The 16,964-nt window shown below is 40.1% G+C and overlaps 1 protein-coding gene across 2 annotated transcripts in view; it reads right to left on the bottom strand.

Annotated features, from left to right (window-relative positions):
• LOC134226414 (REST corepressor) overlaps positions 1-16,964 on the bottom strand; it is a 100,941-nt gene that overhangs the window by 39,434 nt on the left and 44,543 nt on the right. For both annotated transcript variants that reach the window (XM_062707177.1, XM_062707178.1), the window contains exons 7-9: positions 13,872-14,088; positions 13,458-13,808; positions 13,275-13,386 (exon numbers count right to left, since the gene is read on the bottom strand). In XM_062707177.1, coding sequence (XP_062563161.1) covers positions 13,275-13,386; positions 13,458-13,808; positions 13,872-14,088 — 680 coding nt within the window. The remainder of the gene's footprint in view (positions 1-13,274; positions 13,387-13,457; positions 13,809-13,871; positions 14,089-16,964) is intronic.

Raw genomic sequence — 16,964 nt, 5'->3', positions numbered from 1 at the left:
CGAAATAGAGATGCTTTGTACAATTTAGTTATGGTTCATGCAATGAAGTGATGCTTCGTGCAAAGCCGAGGTGGTTAGATGCTTTATACCATATGGAAATGCTACGTGCAATGGAGAAATGCTTCGTGCTAAATGAAGATACTTCGTGTACAATGCGGAAATGCTTTATGCAGTTTGGAGATGATTCATGCAATGAAGAGATGTGGATATTGTTTCGAGATATAGCATAATCTTCAAATTACGTGCGTGGTAATGATTTTGTAATGCTGACAATCCTTGGGATAATGCTTTGACTGATGTTTAGATACTTCGTGCAGAAGATGTTTCCTGGAATGAATAAATGATTCATGCTTCATTGAGAAATGCTTTATCAACTGGGAAAACGTCATGCAAGGGTGGAGATGCTTTATGTAATTTGTAGATTTTTATACAAAGTGATGAGATGCTTTATGCAATACGAAATGCTACAATTTGGCATTCTGCATGCATTATGCAGATGGTTAATGGAAAATGCATATGTTCCGAAGAAAGGAAATGCTTCGTGTAATTTCTAAATCTCAAAGAGTTACGTAATTGGATAAGATAAGGTGCTATTTGCAGCACGGGGAATAATCGGAGATTTCAATATTCTTTTGATGACCTTAAGCAACGCCAAACTTTGTACGTCGTCCAGTTCCGTGGGGATCTCACTTCAGACTGTATAGTATACAGCTATGTGTTTGAAATGGCCTATATACCAAGTTTCATAGGATAGTTATGCTTATAAAATATTAGTATTTCGTTCATTTGTTAAACATGTCAACTGTCAAGTATGGAACATGTTCAGGCGAAATGAACCCAAATTCTTGAATAGAATTAGACACAATACATTGTGTTATGGATAGAGGTTATAGAGGGTCCCCTGTTGTGTTCAGAGACATCGTAAGTAGGCGTCTGGTATAGTATTTTGGATTTTCTAAATTAATAAAGTGTTTGTAATATTTGATGCGATGATGTCTCTGATACAACTTTAATTACTATTCCTTCTTTCTTGTAAATTGATTACAGTAAATTCAGTATTAACGGAGCTATGTTTAAAAGTCTTAATCGGCAAGGTTATCAAATCAATCAATGAAATTTATGGTAACCAGGGCTTTCTGTAGCTCAACGAACATTAAGATGCACCCTTACGAAGCAAACTGAAAGTGACTGGGTTAATATCCTGTTTCAAACGAGGAAACTTTCATGTAAGAATACTTCGACTCCCAAAGGCATTGAGTATTACCGTATTACAGTTATAGCCACCACATAATACGAATGTAAAAAGAGAAACGTGGCTTTAAAACCTATTAATCATTAATAATATTGTTCCAGCATTTAACCTGTTATTTATTTGTGTTTCTATCTGGCATCTCATGTTTGAAGCATCTGAAGTTTGAGCGATATAGTGGAGTGTAGTGAGTGTGTCCTTCTGTCTGCGCAGGAGACTGTGAAGTTGAGATAAAATGAACAACTCATGATCCCAGTTTAGAGGGTCAACACTGTTTACGTTGCTTTCTTCTTTTTTATCATATCATCGCAATGTAAGGCAGTTTTGCAGGCATTTCTGATAGGTAAAACAAACATAAAGTTGTATTCCGGTATGCTATTCGGTAATGACAGATGCAGGTGGAGTTGAGACAAATGTGTACTAGAGTGGAAACAACTATCGATCGTAAAACACTAGGTAAACACCAACACCGCTGAAGGAGTTACTCAGGGTTTTAAGGATTTATTTCAGTTTTCAGCCAATACTGGTATAGTATAAAAGTATAGATTTGGGTAGACTTGTTGATGCAGCATGAGTGTACCAATGTGTTGCCTGCATAGCATAGGCTATCGGGAGTAGTAATGAGAGTTTAGGCATACAATAGTGATTAATTTGCTTCATGTAATGAAACCTATGTGATAAGCAGAATTAAAGGAAAGGCGAGATGTACATTCATTGGGTAGAGCAAAAAAAACGGTTGAAAAAGGAGGAGCATTTTAAGGGTATGAACCCGGAGGATAACCTGCCTTCGCATCTGATGATCTAGTAGAGTAGTGTAGTATGGATAACTAACGGTGTGCTGGTGGGAATGATATTTCAGAGGGATGAGTGGATGATGAGACTAATGCTAATGTAAGTCAAGGCAAGTGGGAGAAACTGCAGCTGTCGCATATTATGACAAGTAACTAAAGTAAACATTGGATGTTTCAGATCATATGAGTGGAACACGTGAATTGAATGAGGATTGGTCGTTTGGAAGATGTGCGCACACAGCTTGGATTACTGTACAGAGATTCAAGCTTATTGTTGTTTGAATAGCGATATACATAATTACTGTTTATATAATTAATTATATAATTAAGATTATGTACGTCCGAGTTATTATAAATGTTAAACATACTATTTTCATATGATCGACACGTTATTGAGCCCTCTAGATAAACAAAGATGTGCAAGAAGCTGCCATCTTCCGCTCATAGTCTTTGTGATATATATATACTGTATTTTACGACCCACTATTATTGTATGCGTCTTACACAGTGACATTAGCGTCTGTATAACTACGCTTCGAGAACTAAATAGGATTCTAAAAAAAGGGAGGGATGTAACGGTCATATTGAAAGCACAGAACAGGCACGAGTGTGAGCTCCCTCGGATGATCTGTTGACACTGTTTATACACATGCGCTGGTTCGCATGTATGTGAGACCTGATCAAGTGTTGCATATTGCATCGAGTGTGGATCGAGGAGTTGAGCTAGACACAGCAAAGCATGCAGACGTGTGCTATCGTTCGTGCTGCACATTAGAGACGCAAGCATTCGGCTGGTCGATTCGGCCGGTTGTTACAACAGCAAGATTACTTTTGACAGATATCGAATCATTTTACATCGATGTCTTATTGGAATTCCCGGATAAAAATTTACAGTAACTTGTATGACATAACCCATTGAAATACAATAGATTGTGTGGCAAACAATACAAACTATTGTATGCTTATTGTAAAATTTTCACGGTTGTAAAAGATCTTTATTGTACGTACATTAAAATAACAATATATTTAAATGTTTCCGATATATTCTATTATATTTTTATTGTTCGCTTATGTTTAGTATTGCTCATCCAAAAACTAAACAATTTTTAAAAGTATTCGGTTTGGATGATCTGGAAATCCGTCTAATGTTATTGAATTAATATAGTTTTGGAATATTTCATGGATTTATTATATTGATGAAATAACAATTGAAATAAAATTACAATAGCTTTGTTTGTTAAATAAATAAAAATGTTATACCGGTTCTCAAGTATATATTTTCATATTGCAGGTCTTGTTGCAGGTCTAGAAATGTTTTGCAATAAAAATTTGATTTCAATAAAATGAAAGGGAACAAAAACTTTTGCTTATAATTTTACTCGGAGAATGGCTGGATTCATTTGAGCGTGTACAGTTTTGTTTATAATTAGTGAAGAGATGAAAATACAGTATCCCCCCGCTTATCCGGACCTCGCTAGTCCGACGACTCGTTAGTCCGGATCTCGCTAATTCGGAATTTTCCGGATTAAAAAGTATCAACACCCATTTAAACACATTATGCTGTCAGTTTCCAAATTTGTGCTGTGATTTTGTTTTGGTTCATTTGTATGGATTTGACAGTCGGATTAACGAGAGAAACCCCGATAGTCCGGCCATACATTTGTCGGATCAGCGGGGGTATACTGTATTTTCATCTCTTCACTAATTATAAACAAAACTGTACACGCTCAAATGAAACTGTAATTATGGTGCAGGAAGTGTTTTTTCATTGCAGTTTCTGCTGCTGGGAAAGCGGTAGATCACTATGGCTTCTGTACCGTGGTGAGTATCTAAAGTGTTGAAGCGCGTTAGAGCATCATTACTGGGCGCGAGTATTTTTATCACTCTCACTGTACTGTCATTTTAGTCACTCTTTTTCGCATCGGTCACTATTTTCGGTATTTTCGGTTATCATTTCGGTGGCTGCATTCTGTATCGGTGACGTTCGACGTTTGATAGTTCATCAAATAGTAGCGCTGTTATTTGATCAATTTGGTCACCTGTCAGCTGCGCTACTGTTCTAGCAGCGCGTTTAGTAGCGACCGATAAAGTGTCAAGTAATGATACTGCGCTGACAAATGGTTTATACTCACCACCGGTAATTGTAATCTTATACTACAAAAGTTCAATGTACATAATGAACGCAGTGGTTCATACCGAAAAAAAAAAAAAAAATGAAAATTTTATCATCATAATACCTGATGACATGCCTGCTAACATGTATTGAAGATCGTTCAGTGGCTACCATTGTCCAATCTCACCAACGGGATATAATAAGCACTGATGCAGGTAATTTCTTCTCGACGTATTTTTTCTAATAAAACTGACATTCTTTATAATTTACATTTTTCACAGGTTTATATCTATATGTATTTTCTATTCGGAACAAAGTTAGTACGCTTTTTAAACCGATGTTGGATTTTTCCCCAGATACAGGCAACCCACTTAACTTTGGAAGTAGTGCGCTGGATTCATCTGAAGATATGCTGAACAACCGGAGGAAAATAAAATAATTTGTAAAACAATTAATTGTATTGTATTTTTATTGTAATATTGGAGTATAATGTATTCTAAATCCTGTTGTATTTCTATTGTAAAACCCCTTTTTAATTGTAAAAGTCCCATTTACCATTCATTTTATCGTGGAAAACCATTATTTCTCATGTGATTTTATTGTCAAAATACCATTATATTCAAAGGTTAAAATTATGTTTTAAATGGTGTTGTAACAATAAAATTTATGATATTTTAATGATATTTTTTATCCGGGTTGCTGAGTAGCATCAGCCATTCTTATGACCGGGTAATTTGCTAATTTTCGAACTGTCACTTTTAAGTTTAATTCTCCAAATGAGACAGATCCTTAGTTACCAGTTGCCGAGTTGCCGAATAATATGCAATTAATTGTAATCAAGTGTCGGTCTTTCACCGTCATTAGTCGTCTGAGTACACGCGACCGCTTACGTAAAAGGCAATCAAACTCATCAAATGCTTTAGCCAAGCAAGCCTTTGGCACAGCAGAGTGCGATTGAATTCGCATTCTATACCGTCCCGCCCAGACAGTTACTGGGGGGCATGGAGTGCGATTCTCTCGTTTAATAAACAATGTGCACTGGCTTGGCTGTGGATATACAATAGTAAAGCACATGTGGAGATTGGACAAATCAAGCATCCGAAAGATATTCAATTTGCAAAAAAGAGAGCTAACCGCGGTGGAGGTTGGTACTCGGATTCTGATGGCTTTTCCGCAAACGTGACCTTTAAGTGGTCTAGTTGTGTAGGGGTTATCACGCCTATCTAGAGAGTAGGAGGTTGAGGGTTCGAGTCCCTCCAAGACACGTGGATTCTTTTTCGCAAATTTCATATCAATTTGTCCATTTCGAAACATATGCTGTGCATATACACAGCCAAGATATTTAACAAAAAAAATGGTTTTCGTACGGCCGAGTTGCCGAATAATATGCAATTAATTGTAAAATATCTTTAATCTGCTTACACTGATTCTGAATGATGCTCATGATACCTGTTATGATATCATTCTGTAAATTTTCATTTTTTTCAACCCTTCAAGTGATTTGTGTTCACTTCTAAAACTCTTAAATTCGATAACCAATTAAATTATTTGAGAGTAGAAGAGGATCACTATAGAATCTTTGAAGTTTGTTTGAAAACATATTCAAATTCCTTTTTTTACAAATATTGTGCCTTGCAACAAATGACAACATTTTCCAAGGCTCTCATATATATAGATAGATGTGAAAATATATATAGATGTGAAAAATTTCTCCGCACGTGCAGCACGTGCTATCCAAGCATTCACCGCCGGAATGCACCACGTGGCGACCAAATTTTAAAAAATATCAAAGTAGCTTTTTTCTGCAGGTATGTTTTTCTTAGGCGACTATCTGGCGCGTATCTTTCGTTGCGACCAAAAATGAGCGGGAGCAGTGGCGTAGCCACGGGGGTGGTTTTGGACATAAAACCCTCCCAAAGACAAAAATTTTAGTAGATTTTTTTTACCTTCTCAAACAAAAAAAAATGTTCAGAAACCCCCCCAGGCCAATTTTCTGGCTACACCACTGAGCGGGAGAGTAGATTTTTTATGATCGGTACAGTAAAAAGGTGTAAATTTATACAGTCGCGATTCGCTGGTTGGGCCACCCGACCCAACTAACGAATTCTTTTTTTAGTTGGGTCAACTGAGAGCCATTTAGGCTGTGAACCATTCCACCGATTCGTTTAACTTTTAGTTAAAATTTGACACTTCGATGGTTATTTTTTCATCGTGGTTAAAATTTTACTCCGAAGCCGACCCATTTGAGTTTTGACAGATTGATAGTTATTCGGAACGAAATGGATTTGGCGCCAATTTTCTCGCGAACAAATGCTCCTGAGCAGGGTTATTTTTAACCACGGCGAAATAACTATCGAACTGTCAAATTTTAACTAAAAGTTAAACGAATCGGTGGAATGGTTCACAGCCTTAAACACGTGTCCTGTGGTGCCAAATCCCATTTCCTGTGTTTACATTGCATTTTGACGTATGACTGCTTTTTAGTTGGGTTTGAACGAGGGTTTGAGTCACGGCCCAACCAATACTCACCACCGGTAATCTTACTCTAATATTCATGAAACATTTTTCGAAAATAATGTTCATAATACCGTCAAACTTTCATCTACTCAGTAACTGAGTGAAATTGTATCGCCCTCTCTTTCTTTCCCACGGACATTTTACCCAATTTCCATAAAAAGCAGGACTGCTCAAAACTAATCCTTTTAACTGAAATTGAGTAAAATTTTCGTGGGAAAGAATGAGCACATCAGTAGCAGAATTCCAGTTTGTGACAGCAGCGCGTACGGACGTGCTTTTTGCTCGCGCATTTTTTTCGAGTGTTTTTTCTCGTTTGTTCGCTGTAGTGTTACGCTTTCGCTTCTTCGCGTTGGCGTTATTTTCTCTTGGACTCGTCATGGGAGACTCGAAGCGCACTGCTCTTGGAGGGGCGGGTAACCCCTCCAACCAGCTTTTGCAGAGCAACGTATATTCGTCGTTGCCAATCGACGATACCGGCAATCCGCCGAAGAAACGAAAGAAGCAGCAATCGCAGATGCAACCGAAGCGGAAATAGAAGTACCCGCCCATGTTTGTAAAGGGCGATCCGCCGAATTTGCACCTGAAAATTCACCAGCTGATCGCTAAGGGGCTGAAATGTACTTTTAAGGCTTTGCAACGAGGGCGTGAAAGTGATACCTGCAAACGAGGACCATCATCAGTCCGCCGTGGAGTTACTTGAGGTCCAAAAGTATCAGTACTACACTCATGACCACCCCGGTACGAAGCCGCTCAAGGCTTTGCTGCGAGAGCTCCACGACATGAAGGAAGAATATCTCATTGCGGAACTCGTGAGCTGCGGCCTGTGGCCAGTGGCCGTGCACATGATCGCTCGTCACGACAAGACGAGGAGGTATCGCAATTAGCTTTACCTGGTCCACTTGGAGCACGGCTCCACCATGTGGAAGGACCTGAAGCTGGACCTGAAGTGCATCAACTACTTCAACTTCGGGCACGGCACCAGGAACTGCCGCTTGAAGCCGCGCTGCAACAAGTGTGGCGAATCCGACCGCAGAGTGCAACAAAATGGAAGTAGCTGATCCCAAATGTGTCAACTGCGGCGACAAACATCTGGCTATAACCAAAGACTGTTCAAAGCGGGCGGTGTTTTTGGAAATCCGGAAGAAGGCCGCCACCGGGACCCTGTTGAAGAAGAACCGTGTTTCTGCTCTCAACAAGGTGAACTTTCCAGCCATCTCAGCTCCCCATCGTGCGGTTCCAATCCTCCCACAGTTACAACCGCCCAAGCGACTGACAGCGGCAGCGGTGTCGATTCAAACTTCAGCACCATCCACTAGCGAATGGACCCCGTTCCTTCCTCCTTGGTTCCGTCGACAGCCGGAGAACGAAACTGTCCCACCGGAAGAACCTGCTCCGCTCTACACTCCGGAGCAACTGATGCCGGTCTTCGCGCAACTCGGCTGCGTGGCTGCAAAATCCGCTTCGAACAGGTCTTCACTCTTGGCATGTTCATCATTGAAAATGGCTGCTAGGGTGGGCCTGGTCAACTGGAACGCTTGCTCGCTCAAGAGCAAAAGCATCGAACTGGCTGATTTCCTCGAGGAAAACGCACCTAAAACTGGAGGTGAGCGTCCACATCCCGGACTTCCGTATCGTGCGACTCGACCGGCCAACCATCAGGGGAGACGGTGTGGCCATCGCTCTTCGCTACAACATCAACTGTAGCCTGCTGCCAAAGCTTCCAGCTGAGCATCACCGAGGCCATCGGTGTCGAAGTGAGCACTTCCGTCGGCTCAATCACGCTCATCGCGGCGTACTGCCCAACTCAAGCTAAAGCCGGCGATGGTTCATCGGCCGCCCTTCGCGGAGCTAACGCGGATACAAGGTCAGTTCATCATTGCCGGCGACCTGAATGCCAAACATCAAGCCTGGGGCAACGGTCGTGGCAATCGAAACGGCCTGAAGCAATTGATCGGCAGCTACGTTCCATCAAGGATACTGTGGTATTCTAGATTGAGTGTGTAACATGGAGAGTAGAGAGATAAGTTTGACGTGCAAGTGTGGCACGTTGGTGCGTGAATAAAGAACGATGCTTTAGTGAAGATAATTGATGAGTGATGTAAATATTGCATAGAGAAATACCACAGATACGATCTCGGTGGCCCGAGAACAACATGTACCGACGGCTCGGCAGGTAAGCAGCACCCTAACCATCGATACATTCACCAAAGATTTGATTCGGTTGCGGAATGTCACTCGAAGGCAGTTTCAGTGTACTGGACCGCCTGAGCATAAGGCAACAAGCTTCAATCGAATCACAAAAATTATCAAGTTCAGAATGGTGGACCTCAAAAATAATGATTTCTCGAATAAGATCCGCACTCTCCCAAGCTATGCTGAGCCGCATTGGAAAATGACCAAAATACTAAAATCCGAGCCTCGGTGCATTCCACCTTTGATCCTAGTAGACAATAATGACTCTAAGGATCGCTTGATAACTCCTACAGAGAAGGTGAAATAGGTTGTCACTTCGTCAGCACACACAATCTTGGGCAATCTGACTCCCAACGACTTCTCGGAGGAGTTGGTGATCTCAGCTGACGAATTGACGGCCTATATTAAATCATCGAAGAACATGAAGGCCCCAGGTTTCGATAGCATTCTGAATCTCGAGCTTAAACACACGAGTGCTCCGTCCTTTGAGCACCTTTCGCTGATCTTTAATCAGTGGCTCCGGCTCAGCTATTTTCCGTCGTCCTGGAGGTCAGCGAAAGTCATCCCCATCCGTAAGCCTGGGAAAGGATTCTTCCTCCCCCAAACGTTATCGTCCCATCAGCCTTCTCTCAGGGTTATCCAAGCTATTCGAAAAAAGCTATTCATCACCGGTTGCTTGAGTCTGCCGAAAATCTCAACATCTTGCTCGAGGAACAGTTTAATTTCCGACGCGGTCAGTCAACCGTACACCAACTGACTCGAGTTATCAACGTCCTCAGACGGAACAAAAACATCCGCCATGGCCTTAATACTCGATGTTGAGAAGGCATTCGACAATGTATGGCATGGTGCATTGGTGTACAAACTACAACGCTATAATCTTCCAGCTACCTGGTGAAAATCATCAACAATTACCTGGTCGCAATCAGCGAAGCGAGCTCCAATGCGCACAACATCGTCGCAGGCGTCCCCAAGGGCAGTATCTTCGAGCCACTACTTTTTGATCTGTCTGTTCACCTCCGACACGTCAGAACCTCCGAAAGGGGGCATTCTGTCTCTGTTCGCAGATGACACCTTCATCGTCTACAATAGTAGAGTGATCGGTACGCTAGTTGCAAATCTCCAACGAGGCCTGGATGTCCTGACAGAGTACCTTATCAGCTGGGAGATCTATATCAACGCGACGAAGAGCCAGGTCATCATTTTCCCCCACACTAAATTTCTTGAACATGTTCCGCCTGAGGACTGTAAAATCATCCTCAAAGGCACGACTGTGGAATGGGCCAATGAGACCGACTACCTTGGTTTGACTCTCGACAGCAAGCAACAGGTTGACAAGACGGTGACAAAGTGTAACGTTTTGTTGAAACTACTGTACCCTTTGATCAATCGGCGGTGTTATTGTCCCTGAAGAACAAGCTTGCTGTCTACAAGCAAATCATCCTCCCTGTGATTGATTACGGCATGCCGCGTCTGGGAGAGTTGCGGCAAAATAAATTCCTGTGGATGATCATGAACAAGAACATCTGACGTCCACCGTCTGGCCAGGATGAAAACACTGCACGAGCGCTTAGGTGAGTGTAAAGAGAAGTTTAGGGTCCGATGCCTGCACTCGGACCAGGAAGCAATTAGGGCGCTTGTTCCAATCTAGGTTATTAAATTGTAGTATAAATAAGTATAGGTTATCAAATTGTAGATTAAAGTTAGTCGTAGAACTCAATCGAAACCTTCAATAGGCCAAAATGTATGATCATTCCTTGTGAAAACCAAAAAAATAAATAAACGATGCTAAAAAAAATTACAGAATCTTAACAAAGATGAAGAACCTAGAGGTTAACCATTTGTCACGGAACTTTGAGAGTAATCCACAGTAACACGATTTTCCACCATTTTCGGTCAGAAAGTCTGCGGTGTTCCATTAATGGCAGAAGAATCGATGCAAATTTGTGCGGATAGCATGGCGTCAGTTTTGAGCAACTCTCTGCTGGTATGAGGTCAACCGTGTGGGATTACATGTTTCGGATGTCTGCTTCGATCTGCTGGGGCTTCGAAGTTCATGCAGGTAATGTGTTGCACCGTTGGCGGCTCATGTCAAGATGTTTATGGTTGATTTAAGATTTAAGGAAGTTGCTCGAAGTCCTCGGATCAACGTTACAACTGATCAGGTGGATAGATCAGCAGCTAATCAGTCGCATTTTTCGACATCGTTACTTCATCTTCACCCCGTTTAAGCGTTATGAGATATCGCAGAGGAGGCAAATGTCCCCGGCTACTGCGGCTTTCTCTCCTTCGTCAGCAAGAGAGTTGCAATGAGCGCTCCACTTTCTCCTCCACAGCCGAGTTTCGTTGACGAACTAAGACTCTGATTCCTCTAGTTTTTGTTCGCTCTATAGTGGTCTTTGCTAATCTTCACTCCTCAATATTTCGCTAGGTTGCATCAATTAACCACTATTTTCACCCCCCCCCCCCTCAAGGTTGTTCTTGTTAGTTTTGATTAACATTCTTTCCCAGACACTGCCTAGACACTGCTGCTCTTCTACACTGCCGAGTTCCAAGTTCTTCAACGAACGTTCGCCATCCGAGCCTCTACTCCTGCCGCTGAACCCGAGCAATGCGTAGTCGGATATATCAACGTTGATGATCAGACTCGTGAGATTGGTATTATTATCACTATTTTCATTATACCATCATGATAGGTCTACGTGATCGATGGGAATAGAGCGATCCTTCAAACAACAAGTCGTTATTGCCACAGTATTTTGTAAATAGCTCACAATTTTCGCACATTTCACAACTCGGGAATAGTACACAGAAAGAAATTCCATGGTAACGGTGTGACGACCCCAACTACTTAAATTCCTTCAGGGGGATTCGTCACAATCTTTTATGCGGAGTCAGTTTACCTTGGCACCGACCCGCGCTAGAAAAGAGTTTTGCGCCCAGCAACAGGGTTTTGTTGTTTAAGTCTGCTTACTTTTGCTTTATAAGCAAAATACAGCACTTGGCAAGGTTCTAAATGAACCGTTATGTGTGAGAGAGTCATTAAGTAAAAAGAGAGAGAAAATTGTCAACATAAAGTAGGTTAGCTGTAAGTTAAATGTAAGTTAATAAAGAGTCTTATTTGTACCACCGAACTGAGTGGTGTTTTATTTTTTATTCGAAAATCCAGTGCCGCCGCGCGGCCCACCGGCGGGGATCGTCGCCCCGTCGGTAGAGGTCTGTTCAACGATTACTATTTTGTAGACTACGCCATGCTTTTAAAACAACCACAAATTTTCAGTTAAATTAACCACGCATTTGGACAAATTCACCACTGATTCAGTTCATGCAACAACATTCCACCAGGACCACAGTTGATTTTTACTGCGCGCATGGTAAAATCAAACGGGTTTGTTGTCTGCTGAAAATCGTCGGTGCGTATTCTTAAATTAACCCTCGGAATGGTAGTTTCGACCGCAACATTTTTTTGCGTGTAGCGGAAAATAACATGACTTCTGTTTAATCAAAGCTTTTTGGCCAACTTCCGCCCAAGGCCTACAAATCCCCTTCGTACCATACTGGGGTCATAAGTTCTCGACGAAGGATAATTATAGCACAGTCCATGGCACAGTCTGTGATGATAGCTTTGAACAATAGACGAATCCAAGTAAAAATAAGAAGAAGACACGACGGTGTTAACTTTGACAGATCCTACAGCACAGCATAGGAAGATCATTTTAAAATGCTTATAATAAATTCTAGACAAAATGTAATTAAAATCTGATTGAAGTATGATACGGAAAAAGTTCCGAACTGTATGATAGATACATTTTTGGAAAATATTCAAAAAATTGAGATAAGCTTCCGAATATGTAATTCAGAACTTTTTCCGTACCCTACATTAATCAGATTTTAATTACAATTTCTCTAGAATTTATTATAAGCATTTTAAAATGATCTTCCTATGCTGTGCTGTAGGATCTGTCAAAGTTAACACCGTCGTGTGTCTTCTTCTTATTTTTACTTGGATTCGTCTATAGAGCTAATAAACTGATTGTCGCAGCGGTTCCTTTTGTTCTCGTTCCCAAACACGTTGGGTACACAACTGTCAAAACGTTCTGATTTTTCCCGCGCCCTATCATCGCCAGCAAAAGATGTTTCCCCGCAGTGATGACAGCGACAATCTTCCTTCATAGTTTAATACCTATATTCCTCGAACACATTGCTCAAATTAAATCTTTCACGTGTTGTGCATGTGCACAAAGTACATCACGAAATATCAAACAAATAGGTTTGCACCTGTTTTCTGAGAATTGAATAACTTCTGAATTGCATTATAAATGTTATCAGGTTTACGATTATTGTGATATATATCTAGCATTACCTTTCCAAGGGCAACGTAATTTTTGAATAACTATAATCTAAAACTTACCTTGGAATTGATATCAAATGGTTTCGGCATTTGATGCTCTCGTTGAGAATTCCGTTGAAGCCATAAATATGGAAAAATGGTGGAATTGTCAATATGGTGTCCCGAATATTAGCTGGAAATATTCATAAAAGCAGTTTCAATTATCGCATTCCCTTGTTCAAACACAAAAAAATATATACTCACCGTATTCTGGCCGGTAATACCTATTCATTTCTGGATGCGACCCCTGGGCCAAGTTCGCTACCAGATTGTTGTGGCTCAGCTCGACTCCCTTGGGCATTCCAGTTGTTCCAGATGAAAATGGCAAAATGGCCGTATCTTCGGGGTCGATTACGGGGAGGTCAACTTTATGATCCTCACGTAGCAGCTCTTCGAAACCGAAAATATTTTCACTGACATTATGCCGGCCACCAATACTGATTGTCCCCTTGTATTTCTTAGCTTTGCTTTTGTAGACTTGTGCTACCGGAAGGAGGACTGGTAGTGTGATAATTAGGCGCACACCGGCCATGTCAAACTGTCGACAAATTTCCTCTGTACGAAATTAAAAGCTCAATTATTCACCTATTTTTGAAATATTTTTGTCTGCTTTTATACCTGGAGTATAGAGTGGATTGGCGAAAGTGGCCGTCAAACCTGCTAGTAAGCATCCGTGTATAGCCGGAACGTACTCAGGCATATTCGGGAGTAGGATTCCGATCACTTCCTTTTCGTGAAGGGCGCAACCTTTTTGCGAGAGCAAAGCACCCGCCATGCGTTTGGTCATCTCGTAGAGCATGCCATAATTGTAGCTACGTTTACTGGACCCGCATGTCTGGCAATGGAAGAATGTGAGTTGTTGAAAAGTGTGCTTATAATCGAGAATTGATAACGATAACTACCCGATCAGGAGTGCATAACAAAATTATAACTCAATTATAAATGGTTGTTATCATTAGATAATTCGATAAAAATGTGTCTTTGGCCAGTTTTATTTCATATCAAAATTATAACAACATACCTAGGTATATTTTCACAAAATAATTGTCTACATTTTTAGTAGATATTGGGAAAAAATCGGGGAAGATCACCATCAGTACAAGCTGGAACAAAGTTAATTGCCTACATTATAGGTAGGTTGTTGTAGCGTTCCAGATTTTTAACCGTGATGTAGGCAATTACTTTGAAATTATTTTTTTGTACCGAGTAATTATGTCAACGTTTGATGATATAAAGGTATCATCATCTTCTTCTTCTTCTTCCTATTGGCATTACATCCCCACACTGAGACAGAGCCGCCTCGCAGCTTAGTGTTCATTAAGCATTTCCCCAGTTTTTAACTGCGAGGTTTTAAAGCCAAGTTACCATTTTTGCATTCGTATATCATGAGCAGCGATGCCAGATGGCATTAACATCAATTCCGTAGATTCCCTCAAAAATTTAGGCTGGCGCTATTTCGGCGCTCCTCTACAATCCTGGTATACAGAACATTACACGACTGATCTCTAACTTTTCTCAATGCATAGATATTAGATAACAACAAGACCACTAACCGTCAAAAAAATAGTTCATTCATAATTTGGCGTCAGCAGTAAAACAACTATAAGGTCAGAATTAATCCAGTACAGAAGTAGAACAAAACCAAACGAAGAAATCGTCAAAATATCAAGATTACAATCCATCCATCCATTACCAAACTTCTATTTAATCCAGGAGTTCGTCCAGAAATTCATTGAAAAAAAAATCTTGAAATAATCATCCTTGTGTTATTTCATAAATTTATCCAGAAATTGCTCGGAAAGTCTTCTAGACATTTTTCTGAAAATACTTTAAATAATTCTATGGGAAAAACCCCCAGGAACTAATTCGATAAGTCATCCAAAATATTTTTCAAGCATTTCGAATTTTACTAACTTCCCACAAATTCCTTCGGAAATTTCTATAGGACTACCTTAGTAAGTTCCTTAAAGAATTCTTCCGGAAATTTGATCAGAAATTCTTCTAAGGTTTATTAGGGAAATTCCTCCAAAAATTCCTTTAGAAAATTTTCATAAATTTCTACAAGAATTAATCCAGAAATTATTTATTATTTTTTATGGAAATCGCTATACGAAAAATCCCATTCATTCAGAAATAATTTAACTACTAGTTTATTTAGAATTTCTTCTAGAAAATTCTAGGACGAAGCTGCGAGAATATCCGAACGAATTACAAAAGAAATTTCCAAAGTTTTGTAAGAGAATGTTCGATATTCAAAAGTCTTAAGAGAATTTTCAGGGGATTTCCCGTAGAAACTTTCGAAGAAACTTCTGGAGAAATTTACAAGAACTTTTCCGAAGGTATTCATGGAAGAATGGGCAATGGAACTACCGGCGGATTTTTTGAAATTTACCTCCTGGAGGAGCCCCGAAAGAATTTTTGGAGGAATTTACAAATGAATTATTACAGGATTTTCCGAAGTAGAACTTAAGTGGATTTTCGAAACGTAATCCTAAAGGAATTTCTGAGAGAATTGCTAAAGGAAGTTCCGGAGGAGTTTCTAAAATAATTGCTTAAACTTTCGGATGTATCCCTGAAGGGTTTTTCGAAGGAATTTACATTGAAATGTCAAATGGAATTTCCTGAAAAAATGCCTAGATTTCTCAAGGATTTTTTTTCGGGATTTCCTCCAGGATTTATAAAAATTGGCGAAAAACCATTGGCGAACAATTTTGGGGTAAATAAACAAAGAAAGTATTCGGTTTAGTGGGTTGCGTGCACCATTGTGTCACAGTTGAACTCCGCCAGTATATTTTTTAACCAATGATGTATATGTAATAAAATGTTTAATAAATGTTTGAGCTGTGTTATGAATTGTGCAGTCAAGAATCCAGACGACTGGGTTAGCTTGAGCCTTGTATTTAATTACGTTTATGGTAGCACACTCTAATTATCTCTCTATGTTGAAGAGGGTCCGGTAATTCAATATAATGGTCGTTTGAGCCGGATTATTGGGAAACTATACGGTTCGAAGGACCATAAGGCTGTTCAAACTTAGCTTCAGGGATTATACACAAGAATTATTTTCAAGGTGATTCTTTACTAAACTTTAGGCAGTGGTAATCTCGGTCAATGATCAAAACAGAAAAAAATCAAGATTGCTTTCATAATGGAGGGAAGAGTTTCAGTGTGGAAATTGATCTCTCTTCAATGCTGATACTTTTCCCTTTCTTTTCAAATGGTAACTCAACAAAAGTTCGTTCGATTCAAATCGTGACGAAAATTGCTCACGGCTCGCTTTTTAAAATTCACTTCTATATATATATATTTTTAAAATTTCTGCCGTGTCTCAATGGAACTATCAATTCTATACTATTGCCTCTAATTGTATCATGAAAATGCACATCTGAGTTTGGAAGATGGTATATATCAGTATTTCCACATCTTTGTAAAATGCGGTTAATCTTATTGCATCGGTCTTGTCCTCTTAATAGAAACCCATATATCAGGAACTTGCATATTGTTTACTCAACATGAACTAAATTTGAAACCACACCAATTGAAACTAAAAGTGTGCTAGTAAAAAAATCCGTAGATATCCGCAGAAATTTTCAAATTTCCGTAGTATTTATCTACGGATCCGTAGATCCGTAGAAAGCATTCAATTCCGTAAATCTACGGAAATTTCCGTAGATCTGACATCGCTGGCTCTCTAAACTGTTCTGGAGTTTG

The sequence above is a fragment of the Armigeres subalbatus genome, chromosome 3 (assembly GCF_024139115.2).
Source record: "Armigeres subalbatus isolate Guangzhou_Male chromosome 3, GZ_Asu_2, whole genome shotgun sequence".
NCBI classification, from domain to species: Eukaryota; Metazoa; Arthropoda; class Insecta; order Diptera; family Culicidae; genus Armigeres; species Armigeres subalbatus.
Note: the sequence above shows the minus strand (reverse complement) of the source record. Positions and strands in the feature narration are given on the sequence as shown.